The sequence below is a fragment of the Nicotiana tabacum genome, chromosome 18, assembly GCF_000715075.1.
Source record: "Nicotiana tabacum cultivar K326 chromosome 18, ASM71507v2, whole genome shotgun sequence".
Lineage (NCBI taxonomy): Eukaryota > Viridiplantae > Streptophyta > Magnoliopsida > Solanales > Solanaceae > Nicotiana > Nicotiana tabacum.
Window position 1 is genome coordinate 8,261,564 of NC_134097.1, and position 21,633 is coordinate 8,283,196.

Here is a 21,633-nt window from a genome sequence, read left to right on the forward strand (position 1 = left end):
AAAAGTAAGTCGAAGTATTAAAAAGTTTCCTTGAACTATATTCCTTTATTATCTTCTAGTTTTAACCATATCAAGTTTAAAATCTAAAATCTTAGGTAAAGATAAAATACTAGTCGGTAGTGATTTTAATTTTTAACATTAAAATTTCCTGGGGTCCATTTTTCCCTACATTCAATTTCTACCACTACTTGACTTCTTCAACATCACAAAACCACAAAAAAAGCACAAAACTCATCTACAATCGGAATCCCCTACACCTACATCACTCCCTATCATTACTTACCACGTGTCAAAATTTACTACAAACTTTACAGATAATGACAAAAATACCCTTGTTATTACACGTGTCAAAAACCAATAAGCCAAACGTTAAACCCTTTGCATTTTACTCGTTAAATCCAATGTGACGCGGAACAGGATAGGACATATATAGGCCTAGACATACATATGCGTTTCAGCTTGTAGGGTTTTAAGCTTCTTTTTAGCTCCTCTCCTCTCTTTCTCATAGCCGAAAAACTCAACCCTCTTCTCTTTCACATCTTTGTTCAGTGAATTTCAGCCGAAAAAAACCCAACTTGATTATATATAATAGCTAAATATTCTCGTAAAAAAGCTTGATTTTGATTAATTTTTATGTAAAAAGTGAGAAGAGAGGGGTTTAATGGGGGAGGCTATAGCTACAATGAATCAAATGGAGGAAAATTTGGGTCCACAGTTATCTGGTCTTGTCGGGTCGGATCCGGGTACGGATACGTCGTCGTTGTTTCACCGGAGAATTGAGTTTCATTTGGCGAGAAAGCCTTTTAGTGGGTTTATAAGTAATGGTGGGTTTCAGCTGGAAACGCTGAACCCGAACTCAGAGAAAACGGGTAAAGATAACGGGTTGGTTGTTGGGGGCGGGAAAAAGGTCTGTGATGCTCAGATGGAAAGTAATGGGTTGGATCCAGAAGTGAGCTTCGGTATTGCCTTCAGAAAGATTATGAGAATTGTGAGTTTCTCATTACTCTGTGTGTGTGTGTGTGTGTGTGTGTGTGTGTGTGTGTGTGTGTGTGTGTGTGTGTTATTTGGTTGTGTGTATGTGCTTATAATAGTTTTAGGATATATTTCAGTTCCAGATTATGTGACTCTATTTCCTATGTCACAGTTTATGTTACACTATTTCCTATATCTTAGTTTATGAGACACTATTTCCTATATCACATAAATTGAAATGAGGGACTAATAGAAATCTTGGATTTTGATAGTTGGGTTGTCGTTAATATTTGATACTCGTTTTTGCTTTTCTTATGTTGTTGTCTTGTTAAGCTTAATTTTGGGTTATTCTGAATTTAATTTTGATGTTTAGCTTTAAAAGCCTCATTCCTTTTTTTTTGTTTTCTCATTTTTTTCATTTTGGGTTTTTACTAGCTTTGAGTATGTTTGCCATTATTAGTGGTCCTCTGAATTTGAACTATTTTCTTTATTCCTTTTAGGGTAAAGGTTCAACTTTGCCATTATACTATCCAAATTGCCTGATTTTGACTTCAGTTACACTTTTGGTCCATTCATACACCTTCCATTAACAGAGCTCCAATGTGAAATGGGTATATATGTGTCCAAATTCTTTGAGAATAAGGATCCAAATTTACCCTCCAACTTTTGACCGTGGTTTACAATTACCCTCACCCTGGAGCTCTGATAGAAGTCAAGGACAAAAAATGAGACATTTTTCTAGCGACTAGGTAATATTAGACCAAAAGTTTAAAGGAGGGCAAAGTTGCTCAAATTTGGATGGTACATGGGAACATTTGACCGTTTCCCTTCATTTTAGGTACTCAAAATCTAGTTGTTATATCAACAGCTTGGAGTATTGGTTTTTGGAAGGATATGGTCTTCTCCTTTTTTGTCATACTTATTTTGATTTCAGTACTAATATTTCAAGTACTTCAACATGACTATATTGGCCTGATTTTGGCACATTATTGTGTGGTTGCCATATAGTCTAATAGCTCCTTTTTACCTGTAAGATTGCCGTATTTGTGAGAAGGTTGAGTCGGAATTTGGATTTGCTTGGCTGGACAAGCTGTTGATGGTTTCTCCTTTATAATGCCTTCCATCCATTATGACTCTGTACCTTTACATATTCACCTTCCTGTGCATAATATTCCAAAGGACATAGGGGACATAACATTGGCTAGTAATAACACTGCCTTACCAATTGTTTTAAGGTTTTGGATTGAACGCCCAATATCCTTTCACATGTTATCGAAGCCAACTTTTGATAGTACATTCTCACAATCATAAATCTGCATTAAACTCCACATGAGAACCCCAAAGAATCAGTTACATGTCCGTGAAGTGTTGAATGTAGATGTCCCACATTCCTTGTAGTTTCATTTTCACTCTGAAAATGAATGGATGTACTTGTCTTACTATTATGGCCTAATTGAATATTGAATTATTCACAATAAACAAAAGAGCCAATTAGCAGAGCAAGTGCGTCAATAAACAATGATGAAAACTTGCATTGAAGGTTGGCAATATTAGTAAGCGATTCTCCGTGCCTTTCAAATAATTCTCATTTTGATTATGGCCTCGAACAAATTGCTACATTTATTACATTTACAAAAACTGTTATGGCCTAATTTACGTGATGTTTAATCATGTGATTTTAATACTCAAGTAGCCCAAGATGGTAGCTGATGGCTTGTGAGGAACTTTTAGATTCCTCTTTGTTCTCTGGTGGCTCTTAAGTGGGTTTTGGAATTTGATATTGAGCTTTTTCCGAACAAAATGAACTATTTTATGCTTTACCTTTTCCTCATTTATTTTTTGAGTTGAAAAATTTTGCTGACCAAAGATGCACCTGATGAATCACTTTGCACTTGGAGACAAAATTTTGTTTACAAGTCTCCATACTGCTTAATTGTGGGACCCATTGTCTTTGTCACAGGGAGCGGGCTTGCAAAATCTGGGGAACACCTGCTTCCTCAATTCTGTGCTACAGTGCCTGACATACACTGAGCCTTTGGCAGCATACTTGGAAAGTGGAAAGCATCAAAATTCCTGTGAGTCACTCTACTGTGTGTGCGTGTTTGTTTTTCAGCAGGCTTAGACATCCTGACCTCCTTAGATGAGGAGGCTGTATTACTTTGTATCCAGTGTCTGACTTATCTTTACAGGAAGATTGTTTGTTGATAAATTGCATGTATGTGTGCTGTCGGGACCTCTTCTTAGATCTTGGGGCCAGTTGCTGAAATTAATTGGATTTGACTGGATACGTGTCATTTTGTTATTTAATACCTCAAAGCTTTCTCTTTCACCAGATTAATTGGTACCAAATGCACTCAAAACAAGTCAACCGGGTTTGTTAAAAATGTCTTACCCTACCTCTTAAAACAGTACTGTAAAAACTAATTGAAACTGGACAAGAGATGAGTTTAATGGTGTGTACTGCACGTGGAGAAGTTTAAACTTTAGTTGGAGTGGAGCTGTTGAATAATGCCTTGCAGATGTATATTTTGAGATGCAGAGAGCCTCAACGTAAACTTCATGCTGCTGTCTTTTAATTATATCCACTGCCAAGCTTAGTGGCTATTACAGACCTGTACATGCTAAGGGCTGTGTGTCTAAATTCATTTAAAGGAAGTGGACTTTTTCTGGTCATTCATTCTGATACTTGGTATGCAAGATGATTGATTGATTCTGATAGCTGTAAAACAAGAACGGACTAGTGGTAACTACAAAAACGGTCATTCATGCAAATTGATTGATGTATATTTTGAGATGCAGAGAACCTCAGCTTACTTTAAGTAAAACTCATGCTGCTGTCTATTATTAACTATATCCACTGCCAAGCCTAGTGGCTATTATAGACTCGTACATATATACATGCTAAGGGCTGTGTGTCTAAATTCATTTAAAGGATATGGACTTATTCTGGTAATTCATTCTGATACTTGGTATGCGAGGTGATTGATTGATTGATAGTTGTAAAACAAGAACGGACTAGTGGTAATTACAATATTATGCAGATAAGCTTTTGCATTTTTTGCGCCTTGTATATAAATGAATATATGAGCGAGTATATGAGCTGGTTCACATAATCTAAACTTCAGTTTCTGCAAATCTATTTTTCCTGGGATTCTTAATTTATTCAGCATATATGTTTGTTAACTCGTGTTATATTTGTTCTACTGAAGGTTGTTTGGCTGGATCGACATATCTAGTTTTACTGGGATCTTCAGCGTATATGTTTGTTAACTTGTGTTTTATTGTTATATTGAAGGTCGTATGGCTGGGTTTTGTGCTCTATGTGCTATCCAAAAACATGTGAGTCGTGCTTTGCAAGCAACTGGGAAAATACTGGCACCCAAGGATCTTGTGTCAAACTTGCGATGTATCCTTTCGATTCCCCCTAGTGTATTAGTTATTAGGTTCTGACTTTCGCTTTTACTCTGCCAATTTTAAGTTGTTCTTCCTCTGGCCATCATTCCCTTTTTCTTCCGATGCTTAATTTACCTTTTTCTTTGTTTTCTTCGTTTCTTACTTTTCAACAAGAGTAGTGCAATTTCAGTCATGTTCAGAAGTTTTTTCTTTTGGTTAGTATTTGCTGAGTTATCATGTAAGTATGATGTCCAATATTTTTCAAAGTCTGGTGGCTTGACTTTTTTTGTTCTTTTTCCATTCACACTTTTTTTAGTCAGGGAATTAAAAAAAGAGTACGATAAAGATTTCCTTTTGTCAGAAGGCTGGCAACAGGATTCTTGCTTCTCTATCCTAGAGATTTGTACCCAGTATTACGCTCCAGGATATACCTCTTTTTTCCTTCTTTTTCCACATTTGAAGGCTTTTAGACATATATCAAAGTTAAATCCTTAATTACGTGTTAGGCATATCACGGAATTTTCGAAATGCTAGACAGGAGGATGCACATGAATATATGGTGAATCTGCTTGAGTCAATGCATAAATGTTGCTTACCTTCAGGAGTGCCAAGTGAATCTCCTAGTGCTTATGACAAAAGTTTGGTCCATAAGATATTTGGTGGGCGCCTTCGCAGTCAGGTACATCTTCAGTTGCTCTTCTGTTAGTATGCTAGACCTAGTAATTTTTGGGAAGAGTTCAGAAATTTTTTACTTTCCCGTGACTTTGTCCAGTTGCCCCCAACAAAAAAGAAGCCTTTCTGTGCTGGGCGTGTGGATATTTCCTTGATTCCTTTTCCAACTCTTTGACTCCTCCAATTGTATCTTTCCAAATGATCTGCAGGTGCAGTGCATGCAGTGTAACTTTTGCTCCGACAAGTTTGATCCGTTTCTGGATTTAAGTCTAGAAATTTTAAAGGCAGATTCACTACAGAGAGCACTTCAGCATTTCACTGCCCGAGAGCTATTAGATGGTGGTCAGAGGCAGTACCAATGTCAGCAGTGCAAACAGAAAGTGAAGGCTACCAAGCGGCTAACAATTGACAAGGCACCTCATGTCCTAACCATCCACTTGAAGCGATTTGGTTCACATGTCCCTGGGCAAAAGATCGATAAAAAGATTCACTATGGGCCTACTTTAGACTTGAAGCATTTTGTATCTGATACCTATGTAAGTGTTAGTTTTTCCTCGTAGTCAGGAACACCTTTACCTTTATTTCAGATCTAATATTTGTCATGTCAACGTGGCCATTTCATATATTTTGTGGTTTGATTGATCTCCAAATAAGCAAATTAGCAGCATATAAAATGGGATGATGAAATTGATGTGAATGTTCTGGCAAATTGGTTTAGGATGAATGTGAACCTTCCACAATTATTATTTCAAAGGCAAGGGATCATTGCATTGTATGTCAAGTAGTTGAGAAGGTGTTTTCTCATCAATATTGCTGATATTCTTGTGGGATGGTAGTTGTTTAAGACTTGACCGATGAACCTTTTCTCTGAACATAACAAATGGTGGAAGTGATTCGAGTAGGCTGGATCTGCATGTGATTTGTGGTGCTTGCTTTACTTCCTATTCTCCTGCTTTGTCACATCTGCGATACTTTTTGGTATTTCTTTTGTTTCTTGAATTCCTTGTATTTTTGGGAACTCATGGTTCCCTCTAATTTTGCAGGGTGGTGAATCGCAGTACACTCTCTATGGTGTGCTGGTTCATGCAGGTTGGAGCACCCATTCTGGTCATTATTATTGCTTTGTTCGCACTTCAAGTGGAAATTGGTACTCCCTTGATGACAATCAGGTATTTACATTTTGTTGTCTTTCTCCTGGGCATGTGACTGTTCATTCACTGTTCATTACTTTTAGGATACACTTGTTAATCTAGAAAGTTTGTTGTGAAACCATGTTAAATTCCTGTTTTCTTCTTCCCCTTATGGTAGCATATAGTCCTTGGGGGTTACAGCTAGCAAAAGGCAACGATGACACTAAAGTATGATCTCCAAATAAACTTTCCACATAACTGAGTTCAACTCTTCGGCTTTTAAATGTTTCATCACTTTGCGATGTTTCATTTTTGTGGTCTTTTAAAAACTTAAGCAAATGATTTGTCGTAATGTATTTTGATTGTTGTAAGGAGTAGCTTCTGAATATTCCTACTTTTCTACGTACTTATAGGTTGTTCAAGTGAGTGAGAGAAAGGTGTTGGAGCAGAAGGCATACATGTTGTTCTATGTTCGGGATAGGAAATCTCCTGCGCCTAAGAAGTCTGTGGATGTTGCCCGCAATGATAATGTGACTACTAATGGCATAGGAAACAAAATGTACTCTAATCACAGCCAGAGATTTAAGGATACTGTTCAAAATGGAATTCATGTGAAGAATGTGAATTCCTTTTCTGGTGCAAAAGATCAAAGGGAGACATTATGTTCAGAAGTTTCAAAGGAAACTTTGACAAAGGGTTTGGCACCCCCAAAGGTTAATGGTGTAGTAACTAATGGATCCTCTTCTCTTGGAGGGGCTGTACAGCAAGAAAAGTCGAAAGTGCAAGAAACAGGTGAAAGAGCAAATGAGTCATCTGTTGTAGACACAAGGGGTGGACCATGCTTGCTTAAAGCTAATCCAACTGCTCCAGTCTCCAATGGAATTCATAGACTTGAAAACAAGGGGGAGACAAGATGCAAAGACTCTAATCCACTACCTAATGGCAATGTCAAGGAGTTAACCTGCTCTGCTGCAATACCATTTAGCTCTAGCACCGTAAACAATGAAAGTCTCCACAAACAAGAAGAGTGCAGCAAGGGAAACACCAACTCTCGAGTGGTAATATAGATGCATTTTTTTCTGATTGTTGTGCTATGCTCCTCTCTTTTGTCATCTATTCCTGCTTACATGTGGTCTTCCAGAATTTTCTTTGGTCCTCTTTACTGTGGTTGGGGGGCATGGGTTACTGTTGCAATATTGTGCACTGAAATCAAGCACTGCCCTACTGCTCTAATAAAAAATTAGAACTTATTTAGTTGGCCTTAAAATACAATGATGACATCCCCCCCCCCCCCCGGGTTGGGCTGCGGGATACCACCAAACAAGCTAGGAAAAGAAACAGAACTTTTCTTTATCTTCTGTTTATTGATAAATGTCCTATCAGGTAAAAGACATCTCCAATGGTAGTTTCGGTGATTCAGCTGTTAATAATGATGTTGGACAGAGAAAAGCAGGGGCGAAATCCGCCGGAGCACTGAGCCAACCAACTATGGCTAGCTCGACCGAAAAGGAAGCTATTGACAAGGCCTGCTTGAAAGCCAAAAAGAAGTCTTTCAAGAGTCGTGTTACCAAGATGCATCTCAGCTTTATGATCTTAGATCCAGCCTTAGGACTGCACAGGAAGAAGAAACACAAACGAATGAAACATAAAATTGGAAAGAAAAAATGCTGCGATGCCAGTTCCGTGAATGAGAATAATGTCTCCTCTGATCTTGGGCCATCTACATCCGAGCTATCCCATACTTTGATCTCTTCTCCAATGCATTCTGAAAGAAAGAGAAAGAAGTCAAAAGTTGGTTCCAATGAGAAACCTTATAGTTTAGATACGAAAACTGCTGGACACAATGGCGATTTGCTGAGGAGTACAGTTGATGATGTGAGGGTCTTGAACAATGGCACTGTATTAGCAAATGACAAGCAACCACAAAAAAGTTCCTGCTCTGCATCAGTAGGAAACCAAGGTAGTGACAATAAACAGTCCACAGATGCTAAAGAGACCAAAGGAGTTACAACACAGAAAGGTCTGGTGAACATGCTTACCAGGGGTTTGGAGTCAAGTGGTGAGTACTTATCTGCAAGTTCATACTGCTTTGTGATTTTATTCCTTTTATTGAAGCTTTAAATAGTCTGAGCTTTGCTGTTATCAGCTCAAGTATAGCTGCTTATCTTATTTGATTGTCGCAGTTGCTCGTTGGGATGACGTAGAAGTTCCTTCCTTGAATGGTGTTGAAGCACAGAATGGAAATTGTGTCAGCATTGGGTACATTGGGGATGAATGGTGAGATTTCCTACCTGTAATGTGGACATACATGCTTGTGTTTAAAGATCATAAAATGTTGCCCTAAAATGCTGCTCCGCCCTCTTCCCCCAAATGTCCCCCCTTATTATTGATGTAGATAATATTATTCGTACTACTTTTGACACCCACCTATATATTATCAGGGATGAGGAATATGATAGAGGGAAGAGGAAGAAGGTTAGGAACTCCAAAATTGAATTTGGTGGACCAAACCCTTTCCAAGAAATTGCAAGCAAAAAGGCAAAGGTAAAGAAAGCGAGTCTTGGGCGATGTAGCTCTGCAAACCAGCCGTTCAGGATATTATAATGAATCTGGACTACATATTTTGACTTTAACCAATCGAGAAACACAACTCGAGTTCCACAGGAGTGTCACTGAGATGGTATCGGTTGCATCCCCAGGCCCCAGCTTGGTCCATATTAGCTTTGGCTACTAAGCGTATTTTTAGCTTACTGTTAGAAGGCTTGAGCAAGTGACGTGTCTTCTTTCTTCTTTATCTTGTTCTTCACCAGTGTTTTGCCCCCATTTTTGTTTTGTGAGAGGTCTTGAGAAAGAATATACCAGTGTGTGGACATTGTGGATCATGAGTCATTAACTCATTAATGAATAACATTCTGGCTTGAAAATGTTTACCTGTGTTCTACCTGTTTGGCCATCAATATTTAAATGTTAAAATTTTTGTTAGAGGAATATTTCAACTGAGATTGGTTTTACTCAAATCAGGTGTTTTCAAAGGAAATTTGTGTTCAAACCTATTAAAATTTCATAAAATTTCAACTGTAATTTCAAATGCTTCCCCCCCCCCCCAAAATTCTATTTCCTACTTGGTGTCTTGGAGTGCATTGTGTGGCAGTTTTGAAGATATCATGTCAAGATTTCCTGAATTGGCTGTGTATGGTATCCATTTTTGGTGTGACATTGCAACTCTTCAGATTAATTCATTGTTTGAATAGAACTCTCCATTCAGATAAAAGCTTACATCTAATTTTGTTCCTAGTTATGTCTCCACAGTGAAGCTCCTATATCATTTGGGAATATATGAGATGGTCTGTGTCACCCAAGGCTAATTTCACATCGATAAAACACAGAAGAGATATTGGGTATATAAATAAATGCAAAACTATGTAAACTTGAAATAATGCGGTTCAAATTGGTGTCCCAATTCAAGAGACCATTTTAGCATGTTGGGTTCCAAGAAAGACAGATTTTTTTACTTGTTAAAAGAAATTATATGTCATTAGAAAATATAAAGAACCTCTAATTTAAAAAAATCTAATTTGTCTCGAAAGGCAAAATATTAACTTCTAAATTATTTTTATTTCTATATAATAAGTGACATCAACTGCTTATTTATTTGATAAGTTGATAGTTTATTTTTTCCTTTTAATTAAATGAAAGAATATTATTGATCTTAACTTTATCTTATTACATCAAAATTACTGAATTTTAGAGTGTTTTAGGGTATTGTGATCATTTATGTTTTTCTACCTGACTTGAAATTAGAAGAGATGTCCACTTAATTGCACTTAGAGCTCGTTTGGTATCTCCTCATTAAATCCAATATAACCAAATACTCCTTGTTTGGTTGCTCGAATGAGGAGAAATAAACTCCTCGTTATTTAACACATAACTTATATATCATTTTATTGCAATTTTGTATCATCTTATAAATAATTTTCGTGTAAGTTATACGGAGATTGATGTACTTTTTTTACAGTGGGTTAGAGGGCATAAAGTAGAATAAGAATATATGCATTAGCAATGCAAGGATTAGATTAAAAGACAAAAAACGCTCTTAAAGCAAGTAGCTTATGTATAATGATATTTTCTTCATTATTAATCACCGCTTAATGATTCTTTCATTATTAATCACAAATAAATAATTTTTATATTATTAATCCCTCCTATTTCATTATCAAGATTCTCAAACAAAACATAAAGTGTTTAAACGAGAACAACCAACGATTCATGGATAAATAGAAAAATGTCATCTGATTTGTTTTCTCTTATGTCCTTTAACATTTTTTTAAAGGACTTCATAAAATCTAAAGAAGAAAATCCAAAAATCAAGAATATAAATTTCCAGAATTCCACCTTTTTTTTCCTCCACTAATCTTGGTAAATAAACTAACTTTTTAATGTATAATAATATTCCAGCTTAAAAAATAATAATGTTTTGGCTTCAATCATTTGTAAAATAGGAGGTCACAAGTCTAAAGCTCTTTCAAATTTGGTATCAAATGTACTTTCCATAACAGTTTCTCTTTTTTTATTTTTTTATTTATCTCAATAGAAAATATCACAAAATACAAAACCCATTATGTCATACACATTGTATGATATTTTAGAAAATCATATGTTACTTTTTAAGTAACTACTAACCACATTTTCATTTCAATCTAAACTATTCATGAAAATGCATTTGAATATATTTGCTAATGTATTTGTTTCTTTCTCTAGCTTTCTAGTTGTTACTAAAAAAAATGCTGCCGCTGACCTCTTTATAAAAGCATTTTGCAAATATTTTCATTTGACCTTTTCTCTCCACAAAAAGGAAAAGAAAAGGCAGAAATTACTATCTACGCCCCCCCCCCCCCCAACCAACAAAGGAGTTACTGATTATTTTGAGGTCAAAATACTCAAATATATGTATAATAATTAAGAGTACTCTCGAGTTAAAATCCCTTGTATATTTCTTGTGTAACATAATTTTTCAAACAGAAAAGGACCAAAGATACCCTTTTACTATAAAAAATTATTTAAACTTAACCTCCTTTTCAATTTTTGGTCATTTCGGACCGGACTGTTATACAATAAAATGAATTTACCCTTATTTTTTTACGAAAATCCACGTGTCATTTCGGACCGGACTGTTATACTATAAAATGAATTTACCCTTATTTTTTTACGAAAATCCACGTGTCAGTTCTTTATTAAAAGACCTCACCCCAAGTTTAATTTACCTCCTGCAATTAAAATCCTCCCCTAATTAGACCTAATACCCGACCCACCTCTCTCCAAAATTTCTTTCTTCTTTCTTCTTCGATTGGTAAGTGGTTTCTCCAAGATTTCTATTAAAAGAAAGTCAAAATTTTAGCAGAATCTCCATTAGGAAAGACTCAATTAACTTTCCATAACTACATTAAGGATAAAACTATGAGACATACAACCATGACATTAATTGACCAAATTAATTTTCTAATCTGCTAACATAATTACTAGATTTAATTCATAGAACCACTCACAAAGGTAAACGTACTTAATAACAGTCTAGCCCTAGTCACCTCCAAGGGTCGTGGACCTTGTGGTGGGATGAATAATATCTCTTCACCGAAGTCTCGGATTCGGGCCATGCAAATAATTTTTTTTTTTGTATATAGGAAGCACTTTGTGCTGTAACAAGCGTTATGCAGTGCGAATTCGAATGAGTTTGGATGGTTGTTACATATCGTTTCATAATATATCGCATTGTATTGTATTATATCGTACTGTATCATTTGATGATTACATTATTTAGATAAATTATATCGTTTGTCGTTGTTTCATGATGTCACGTACCAACAATATGAAGAATAAACTTGCAACATTACAAAGAAAAAATATGGTACGTAGTAGAATTATTATATAAAAATATAGGATAAATAATTATTTAATAATAACAAAAGGGCAAGATAAGAGAAAAAGATAAGGTAACGACGAGACCGCACCAAATTGGTTGTTACATAAAGTGACACTTTTCGTTATTACGTAACGACGGATTTAACGATACGATACAATAAAATTTAAGTAACAATCAAAACAAGCATTGTATTAAAAGTAATAATACGATACAATACAATGGATAACAATCATCCAAAGAAGTGGGAAACAAAAACAGTATACATATAGTTCTAGTCAAAAACTTATTTAATGTCATTGTGCAAAAAGTAATTGCAAAATAATATGTGCTGTATATTATTACTCCCACTAAATTAATTGCTTAATAAAATTGTATTGATGGAAATTGCATGGAAAGTGAATAGACAAGCGGCGGCGTGAAGTATAAGTAATGTTGGCAAGATCATGTGACATAATGTGTATGAAGAAATAAAAAAAGTGAATAATTATGGAGAGAAATCGTAATTATTTATGTTGGTGGGGACTTGAAAAGCAAATAATAAAAATCTGTATTTGATTGATTTTTTCTTACTCATCCGTCCCCTCAATCAATGCAAATCATTAAACTCCCCCCACTTCTTTTTTTTTTGTCGGTGTTGGCGTGCTCCTATTTGATCAAACTCTCCCCCAAATCCTACCCCACCAATCCCACCTCTTACTTTTCTCCCGTGAGAATTGGAGAGTGAGGGCGGTTTTTCTCTATAGTGGAGACAAAAGAGAATGTACTACATATTCTACAGAACTCACAACTGCGATCACGAAATATATATGTGTGTGTATGTGTTACATTGGGTTCGACGGAACTCACAACTTCGATCACGAAATATATATATATATATATATATATGTGTGCGCGCGCGCGCGCACGCTTACATTGGGTTCGACGGAACTCACAACTTCGATCACGAAATATATGTGTGTGTTGCATTGGGTTTGACGTAAAGCACAACTTGGATTACGAAATATAAGTTCTTTTGTATTAGAAGGAACTAGTAATACTTTAAGCATAATAGAGGAAAAAATAATGAAATGGTAATAGGTATTCTTATTTGGATTTTATAATTCTACTTAGGGACCCATCTACTTAATAGTAGGTTACTAATACTCTTCATCGTACTACAAAAATTATTTGTTTAAGAAGGGTCACTCATATTAGCTTAAAGAGAAAAAGAAAAATAAATCATTTTCAGTGGACTAACTACCAATTATGAAAACAACTAGTCAACATTTACAGGAGAGATTTGTGGAATAATTAGGGTTGTGGGGTCCACTAAACTCAATTAATTAAAGACTAAATATGGAGATTAAAATAGGTCCAAAATTGTTGATATGAACTTGAACCTATGATGTTTGCACAACCGAGATTTATAACAAATCACAATCCTAACTTAATGATGTGACAAATATGCCATAAATTTAGCCCTTTTGTCCAAATAGGCCCACAAAGTTAATGGCTTTAATAAGTGGTCCCCTTTAGCCCACTATGTGAAAAAGATTACTGTTGAATTTGAGGTAAAAAGAAAGGACACCATTCCCATATTCATAGTATACATGAAAAGGATTTGGAAAAGTGAGGGTCTTTTTCTTTCTCTAAAGGATTGTGGTGTCCGAATAAGTTTGCAATTATCTCGATTATTCAATCGTGTACTTGTTACCTTCAATCGAGTTATCGCCCCTATCTAAGCAGCTTTTCCCTCAGCATAGGTTACTGGATAACTCCGACCACCATAACAATAACAATAACAAATTCAATATAATTTATAAAGTGAGGTCTGAGAGGAGTAAAGTATACGCAGATATTACCCTTCATTCGTTGCACCCTGACCCGAGTCCCCACGTTCGCTTTTCTCCGCCCGCAACCCAATAAGTTGGCAAAGCCAATACAAGATTAGGGTCGTCCCCTTCATTCTATGCTGACCCCGGCCCGAGCTGGTAGAGATGTTGTTTTCGATAGACCCCCAATTCAAGGTAAAAGTAAAAAAGAAGCATATTCAACAAGTAGTAACAACAACAAGATTAGGTGATATAATAATATTCGAAGTGAAAGAACCGGCATATAGTAAAAGAAATCAATGGATAAGAAGATATAAATAAAGGAGACTAACATTAATGTAACCGGCATGTAAAGGAGACACCCTAGCCTAAACTCCCGACACCGTAACTTAGACAAATAAAAAGAATTCACCTATAGTTTTTTTTATTTTTACCGTGGTTTGAACTTTAATTTTCGTGGCTTATACTATTTTATGACATTGAGCCACACCTTTGGATATAAACTATAAAGTGGGGGACATTTTCTTTTGGTTACCAAAGTCAAGTACAGTTCTTAACCCTTTTATCTTCTCATTGTCTCTTTTTGAAAAGAAAAAAAAAACAAAAACTTTTTTTCCACCTCTCATTTTACAACAAAAGAGAACAAAAGAAGTAGAAGAAAGTATACTTCATGTTCATACTAAAAGGAGTATTTCCCTATCTGTTTTATTTAAATCTGAATGTCTTATTTTGCTTTTTGTAAATCAGTTGCGAGATTTCACATGAGGATAAATTCGTCGTATAAAACTATTTTTTTTTTATATTACAAGCTATGAACATTTTATAAATGGAAAATTTTATTACATAGAATAAAGTGGATATTTGACAGCTTCATATTTAACATTATATATATAACCTGTAAAGGAGAAAAAATATACTTAAACAGCATCTTATTGTAGTAATCCAGTACTAATATTCCGTATATAATCTGTCTGCATATTCCATAAAAAACCAATTATTATGGCATAAAAAAATAACTACTACATTATAAATATTTGATAAGCACGCGTTTTAGGTACTCAATATTCATCACTCGATATAATATAAAATATACACCCAGATAATATTCATATTAATTTAAGTTGAAATTCTCAAACAGGCAGGAATCGATAGTTTTTACATGTGTCAGTCAAAATTCAGAGAATATTTTGTATACCAAAACAGTGTCATAGTCAGTGGATTGGGTGAAAAATGCCAAATCATGGGCTTAAGTCATATTTCCCTTCTCTTAATTAGTCAATATGTTACCACCAAAGGTCGTAGTGAGATACATAAGATTTTTTCACTGTTAATTAAAGATTTCAGGTTTAAGTGATAAAAATGAAAAAAAACCCAGCAAGGAATGTTTTATTCTTTAATGGGCCTTACGCCACGCGAATCCAGATAAGCCGGACTCTAATGCGGATAATCAGAGAAGAAATTAGGAGAAAATGACACTATATAGTCTCTCTCAAAGTAATAGATGAAAAATATATATATATATATATATATATATATATATATATATATATATATATATATATATATTTCCTGTATGTTATACATAAAAAAATATAAAACTTTATATATTTTTACGGCTACCGAATATAAATAGTTTAAGTCGCAAGCTAAAAGTGATATTTGCCCAAAAATTAGCCAATGTGCTTTCTTAGAATATTCGGTTCAGACAAATGCTCAGTTTTGGAATTTATCTGTAGCCAAATATAATGTTGATTGGATAATAACAGGAAAGAAATAAAGATAATATGTTGATAGGTTTAATAAAAAAAGTGAAGTACAAGAAAAGGAAAATTAAGATAATAGATCTTTTACATATATTGCATAGGACTAAACTTGTGGTTGAAGTAATTAATAATAGGGAAATACATGGTAATATATCAATTACTTGGTAGTTTATTTAAAGAAACAGAGAAAGTAATCGTCTTAATTATTAATTATATATATGATAGTTGAATGAATAAACCTGTACCCTTTTTAGTCAATGAAATTGGCAACGTTACCATTTTGGTTTGAGTTATTTTACTTCATTCGCACACTTCTCATTAAATTGTTTTTTTCTTTTTTTCTTTAAATTAGTGTTTGTCATAAATGGTAGAAATCACTCTTAACTAATACCTACAAATTTCTCACCATAAAGGAGATTAATACAACACAATTACAAAAATTACAAAAATTACGTCTTAATTTCAAGTAAATCGTAAGCACTTATCTCAATCGTTACTATCCAATTTCTCATTTGTGAACTTATCTGCCCACTGAAAGCCGGGAATCTTCGTCATCGTCAACATTTGATACTCTCTCGATAGTTTTAATAGTACACTGAAAGCTTTCGTAAATGAACAATACGTAGAGATTGCTTCGCTTTTTATGGAATATTTGTATAGCAGTACGATTACGATGCGTGTTCCGAATTGACGAGAGACGACTTTTCTTTCGGATGTAAAGTCTGAATAAAGTAGAAGAGTACGTTAAATTAACTGCCAGTGTAAAACTATTTAATTTATAATTAGTACAAAATAAATTATAACTAATTGGATTATTCAAATCATATAGCCCTTTAAATAAATTGGGAAAATCAACAATACTATGAATATGCATTTAGTGTTGTAGTTGGCTGATCATGCATTGTCTTTGTTTGCACATCACACGTATCTTATGACTCAGAATATTATAGTTTAAAAAATAAAATAAATATAAAAAAGTAAAATTATAATTGCATAATCAGCTACTATCAAAGGGCAACAGCCAAATTTCAGGCATTTATTTTCGCAATTGTTAAAATCACACCAAAATATGCAAAATATTTCAATTCCACAATTATTGGTCTTTGGAGATCTTCCAGAATTTGGAGTACAAAACCAAAAAGTCAATGAGAATATAACACCAAAAATAGTAAAGAAATATTGAATCTCTCTCCTTCTTGAATAGCCATAAAAAGTGTAGGAAAAAGAGAGCAAATCTTTTAATTTTTGGATAGTCCTCTAGAAATTTTTATTATTTCCCCTTTAGATATTCTTTACGACTAAAGTGTTCATAAATTGATGACCCCATTTATTTATTTTTCTCCATTAAATTAGTTTTTTATTCATTGAATGGTAAGATGTAATACATTGATTATATAAAAATATATTGACATAATTATTATTATTTTCAGTTGTGATTTTAGGCTAGTTATCAATTTTAGCACATTACTAATTAATGTTGATCAATTGTTACTTGTAATTATGTAATAAGCGATTTAATTATATATTTTTTTACACCGTTAGTACATAGCTTAAACTCTAAAAAATTAGGTTAGTCACCAATTATACCCGTAAACTTTCACTTATGATATTAGGCTAGCCACCAATTTTATGATATTATAAATTAAATATTGATCAAAATATTTACCGTAAAGGGCAACTCGGTGCACTAAGTTTCTGTTATATTTGGGGTTCGGGAAGGGTCGAACCACAAGGATCTCCTGCAAGAGGATGTTTTCACGGCTCGAACCAGTGACCTCCTGGTCACATGCCAACAACTTTACTAGTTACGCCAAGAATCCCCTTCATATAACTTTATAAGGTATTATGATAAATATTAATAATACTATGATAAAAACAGTAAAAAAGCTGCTATCTTATGTTAAACTTCACAAATAGTACACAAGATCTTCACAATATTAGTGTATCTAACTTAAATCTTTAATTAAAATAGACCAATATAGTGCCACCATTGCTCTATAGTATTTGTATTTCCACTTGCTATGAAGTAAATGATGATATGTATGAATGAACATAATGCAGAATCATTGAATTCCCATCCAACACCTTTACTACTAACTTCACCAACCCAACTCTCATTTCCATTTATGAAACCCCCTAACATTTTTACCACAACACAACACTGTCAATTTTCTAAGTATCTTTTTCTTCCTTTTCTTTACCTTTGTCTTCTCCATAGCCCCCATTAGCCTCTCCTGTTTATATTTTATTTTATTTTTAAAAGATTTGAACTTCTTTTTTTGTCTTGTTGAAACACAAAGACAAAGCATTTATGTTGTTGTATGTGTTGGCTTCATTAGTAGAGATGCAACAAGGTAAGTAAGTTCACATTATTCATTCTTCCTTTAGAAACCCCAAAATCTTAGTTGTCCTCTGAAAATCCCATTATCTTCTGAATTCTTGTTTAAAGATTTGATTTTTAAGCATTTTTCTTGTTAAAGTTCTTGACTTTTAGCCAATTTATACTGTTCTTGAAGTTCTTGGCTTTGTGGGTTTGTGGTGCTAAATATAGTAAGTGTTTGTTTTTGCTGATTCTTGGAAAGTAGAAGAAGTTTTATTAGTCAAAATATGGTGCTTTTGAAGTTCTGAAAAAAGAGAGATTTTTGGTGTTGTTAGAGGGGTTTTGGTTTTCTCTCTTTTTCTCTCTGAGTTTAACAGTTGAATCCCAAAAATGGGAATTGGGATTCTTGGTTTTTTTCTGGTTTTAACAGTGTTATTTAGGCCTTTGCTTTGTCAGCAGCCAAATACTGATGGTTTCTTTGTCTCTGGTTTCTTACAAAAGATGGGTAAAGTTCACAACTTTTCAGCTCACTTTTGTTCTTGGAAAGGTGTAGGATGTGATTCAAAGGAAGAAAATATTATCAATTTGACAGCTAAAAGTTTTGGTTTATCTGGTGTTATTCCTGATAATACTATAGGTAAACTCACAAAGCTTCAGTATTTGGATCTGAGTCACAATAATCTCACTGGTTTGCCTTCTGATATTTGGAGTTTAGGTTCACTTAAGTACCTTAACCTCTCACATAATCACATTTCTAATGACCTTTCAAGTAATATAGGCAATTTTGGTGAGCTTGAAATCTTGGACCTTTCTGTTAACAATTTCTCTGGTAAAATTCCAGAAGCCATTAGCTCACTTTCAAGATTGCATTCTCTTAATCTTAGTAAGAATGGGTTTGAGTCAGATTTGCCTTTTGGAATCTTGAATTGTCATTCTTTGGAATTTCTTGATATTTCAGAAAATAGACTTAGTGGTTTACATGATGGTTTTGGTGCTGCATTTCCAAAGCTTAAGTTCTTGAATCTTGCAGAAAATGAGATTAATGGGAAAGATTCGGATTTGTTAGGGATGGTTTCTATTACTCATCTCAACATTTCAGGAAATTTGTTTAAGGGTTCTGTTGTTGGTGTTTTTGAGGGGCCATTGGAAGTGATTGATTTGAGTAGAAACCAATTTCAAGGTCATATTTCTCAGGTAAACTTCAGTTCCAGTTTCAATTGGTCTCATTTGGTTTATCTTGATTTATCTGAGAATCAGCTTAGTGGAGAGATATTTAAAGAGTTGAACAATGCTCAAAAACTCTTGTACCTTAATCTTGCACATAATAGATTTTTACCACAAGAATTTCCACAAGTTGATATGTTATCTGGTTTAGAGTATCTTAATTTGTCTGGAACCAGTTTGATTGGCCATATTCCTCAAGAGCTCTCGTCGTTGAGTCGCTTGAAAATCCTTGATATATCCGAAAACCATCTGAGTAGCTGCATTCCTGTACTAAGCAATAGAAATCTCCAAGTTCTTGATGTTTCATACAACAATTTGACTGGTGATATCCCTTTGCCACTTCTAGAGAAACTCCCAAGTATGGAAAGGTTCAATTTTTCTTACAATAATCTAACTCTTTGTGCTTCTGAGTTCTCCCCGAAAACATTCCGATCGGCTTTCATTGGGTCATCAAATGGATGTCCTATTGCTGCCAATCCTGCTCTTTTCCATAGGAAAGCTCCAAAACATAGAGGACTCAAACTTGCATTGGCTTTAACCTTCTCTATGGTGTTTCTGCTTTTGGGGTTGTTGTTCTTGGCTTTTGGTTGTCGAAGGAAAACCACAATATGGGCAGTTAAACAGAATTCTTACAAAGAAGAACAGACTATTTCCGGCCCCTTTTCGTTTCAGACTGATTCAACCACTTGGGTTGCTGATGTTAAGCAAGCTAACTCAGTACCCGTGGTGATTTTTGAGAAGCCACTGTTGAATTTCACGTTCGTGGACCTCTTGTCTGCGACTTCTAATTTCGATCGAGGTACATTGTTAGCTGAAGGGAGGTTTGGTCCAGTTTATAGAGGCTTTTTACCAGGTGGGATTCATGTGGCAGTGAAAGTTCTGGTTCACGGTTCGACAATGACAGATCATGAAGCAGCAAGAGAACTCGAGTATCTTGGCCGGATAAAACATCCGAATCTTGTGCCATTGACTGGGTACTGCTTGGCTGGCGAGCAAAGAATTGCCATTTATGATTACATGGAGAATGGAAACTTGCAGAATTTGCTACATGACCTGCCACTCGGGGTTCAAACTACCGAGGACTGGAGCACGGACACATGGGAAGAGGATGATAATAACAGTATTCAGAATGTTGGTTCTGAAGGATTGTTGACAACATGGAGATTTAGGCACAAGATTGCGCTTGGCACGGCTAGAGCCCTTGCGTTTCTTCACCATGGTTGCTCGCCTCCAATTATACATAGAGATGTCAAAGCTAGCAGTGTTTATCTTGATATAAATTTGGAACCAAGATTATCTGATTTTGGATTGGCCAAGATTTTTGGCACCGGACTCGAGGATGAGATAACTCGCGGTTCACCTGGATATATTCCCCCAGAGTTTCTTCAGCCAGAGAGTAGCAGCTCCCCGAAATATCCAACACCAAAGTCAGATGTGTATGGATTTGGAGTCATCCTCTTTGAGCTAATAACCGGGAAAAAACCAGTTGAAGATGATTATCCGGAAGACAAGGATGCTGATTTGGTTGGTTGGGTTAGAGGATTAGTAAGGAACAACGAGGGATCAAGAGTTATCGATCCAAAAATTCGTGGAACTGCATCGCAGACACAAATACTAGAAGCCTTGAAAATTGGTTATTTATGCACAGCTGAAGTTCCTGCGAAACGACCGAGCATGCATCAAGTAGTTGGACTGCTGAAGGATATTGAGCCTGCACAATGAAGATTTGAGGATACAGAAACATTGGCTCAATTCATAGATTTTTACCTCTCTTCATTTTGGTGTTTTGAGTTCTCCTTCTTGTGTTGCCACAAGAGGAATTGTACATTAGTCCAATATTTTTGTTTTGTTGCTTTATGCCATGTTTCTCATTTTCCTTTTAACATCTCCACTTGCAAAGGTTTAAGTTGTAGTACAAAATAGACTTGCTTGACCCTTGATGAAGGAAAAAAAATAGTTTTTCCATTCATTTCCATTTGTGTTTTCCAATTCTTTGAAATTCATTTCCATTTGTATTTTCCAATTCTTTGGCACTTTTGGTTGTGTCATAAATTTAGCCTTGTTTTTCTTCATGTTATGAATCCATTCTGTTAAAGTTCATAGGAAAAAATACTAGATGCTTGCTAGATGACATAGAATAGCATCCAAAGACACTTTCTTTAGAAAAAAAAAGGGTAACCCGGTGCACTAAGTTCCAGCTACGCCCGACATCGCGGGCAAAAATAGGCACAGAGTAATCTAGAGTAGGAGTGAAAGCCACTTGATTGTAAGGAGAGGAGCAACTGGTGTCATCACCCTGCAAAGAGGTGGAACCAACCAAGACTGAACACTTGCACTAAGCTACCGCTATATGCGACATCACAGGCCTTATCCTCAGGCTCAGTGGCGGACCCAGGATTTTATGCAAGCGGGTTCAATCTTAGAAGTACAT

The 21,633-nt window shown here is 35.1% G+C and overlaps 2 protein-coding genes and 1 non-coding gene across 4 annotated transcripts; all 3 read left to right on the plus strand.

The window, feature by feature from the left end:
• Nucleotides 1-455: 455 nt before the first annotated feature.
• LOC107814948 (ubiquitin carboxyl-terminal hydrolase 23) lies at nucleotides 456-9,091 on the plus strand. 2 transcript variants are annotated; one of them, XM_016640452.2, is made up of 10 exons: nucleotides 456-988; nucleotides 2,933-3,047; nucleotides 4,268-4,378; nucleotides 4,872-5,044; nucleotides 5,247-5,573; nucleotides 6,081-6,206; nucleotides 6,581-7,225; nucleotides 7,611-8,226; nucleotides 8,351-8,444; nucleotides 8,609-9,091. In XM_016640452.2, the coding sequence occupies exons 1-10, from the start codon at nucleotides 662-664 to the stop codon at nucleotides 8,769-8,771; spliced, it is 2,697 nt and encodes an 898-aa protein (XP_016495938.1). In that variant the 5' UTR covers nucleotides 456-661; the 3' UTR covers nucleotides 8,772-9,091. The 2 variants fall into 2 exon arrangements, with proteins under 2 accessions (XP_016495938.1, XP_016495937.1); XM_016640451.2 differs by having other exon boundaries at nucleotides 457-988; nucleotides 7,551-8,226.
• Nucleotides 2,470-2,593, plus strand: LOC142173158 (small nucleolar RNA snoR86). The gene has a single exon (XR_012702591.1). It is a non-coding gene; the product is annotated as a small nucleolar RNA snoR86 (small nucleolar RNA).
• An 8,592-nt stretch (nucleotides 9,092-17,683) lies between the features above and the next one.
• Nucleotides 17,684-21,171, plus strand: LOC107814950 (putative LRR receptor-like serine/threonine-protein kinase At2g24230). The gene has a single exon (XM_016640453.2). It carries the CDS (start codon nucleotides 18,369-18,371, stop codon nucleotides 20,922-20,924), a length of 2,556 nt encoding a protein of 851 aa, XP_016495939.2. The 5' UTR covers nucleotides 17,684-18,368; the 3' UTR covers nucleotides 20,925-21,171.
• The last annotated feature ends 462 nt before the right edge of the window (nucleotides 21,172-21,633 follow it).

What these genes read in the sequence shown, in the direction of transcription:
- LOC107814948 (XM_016640451.2), top strand. Translation starts at nt 662, where the DNA reads ATGGGGGAGGCTATAGCTACAATGAATCAAATGGAGGAAAATTTGGGT. An exon ending in TCAGAAAGATTATGAGAATT is followed by an intron (nt 989 to 2,932) that starts GTGAGTTTCTCA and finishes TCTTTGTCACAG; the next exon opens with GGAGCGGGCTTGCAAAATCT. An exon ending in CAGGGGTTTGGAGTCAAGTG is followed by an intron (nt 8,227 to 8,350) that starts GTGAGTACTTAT and finishes TGATTGTCGCAG; the next exon opens with TTGCTCGTTGGGATGACGTA.
- LOC107814950 (XM_016640453.2), top strand. Translation starts at nt 18,369, where the DNA reads ATGGGAATTGGGATTCTTGGTTTTTTTCTGGTTTTAACAGTGTTATTT.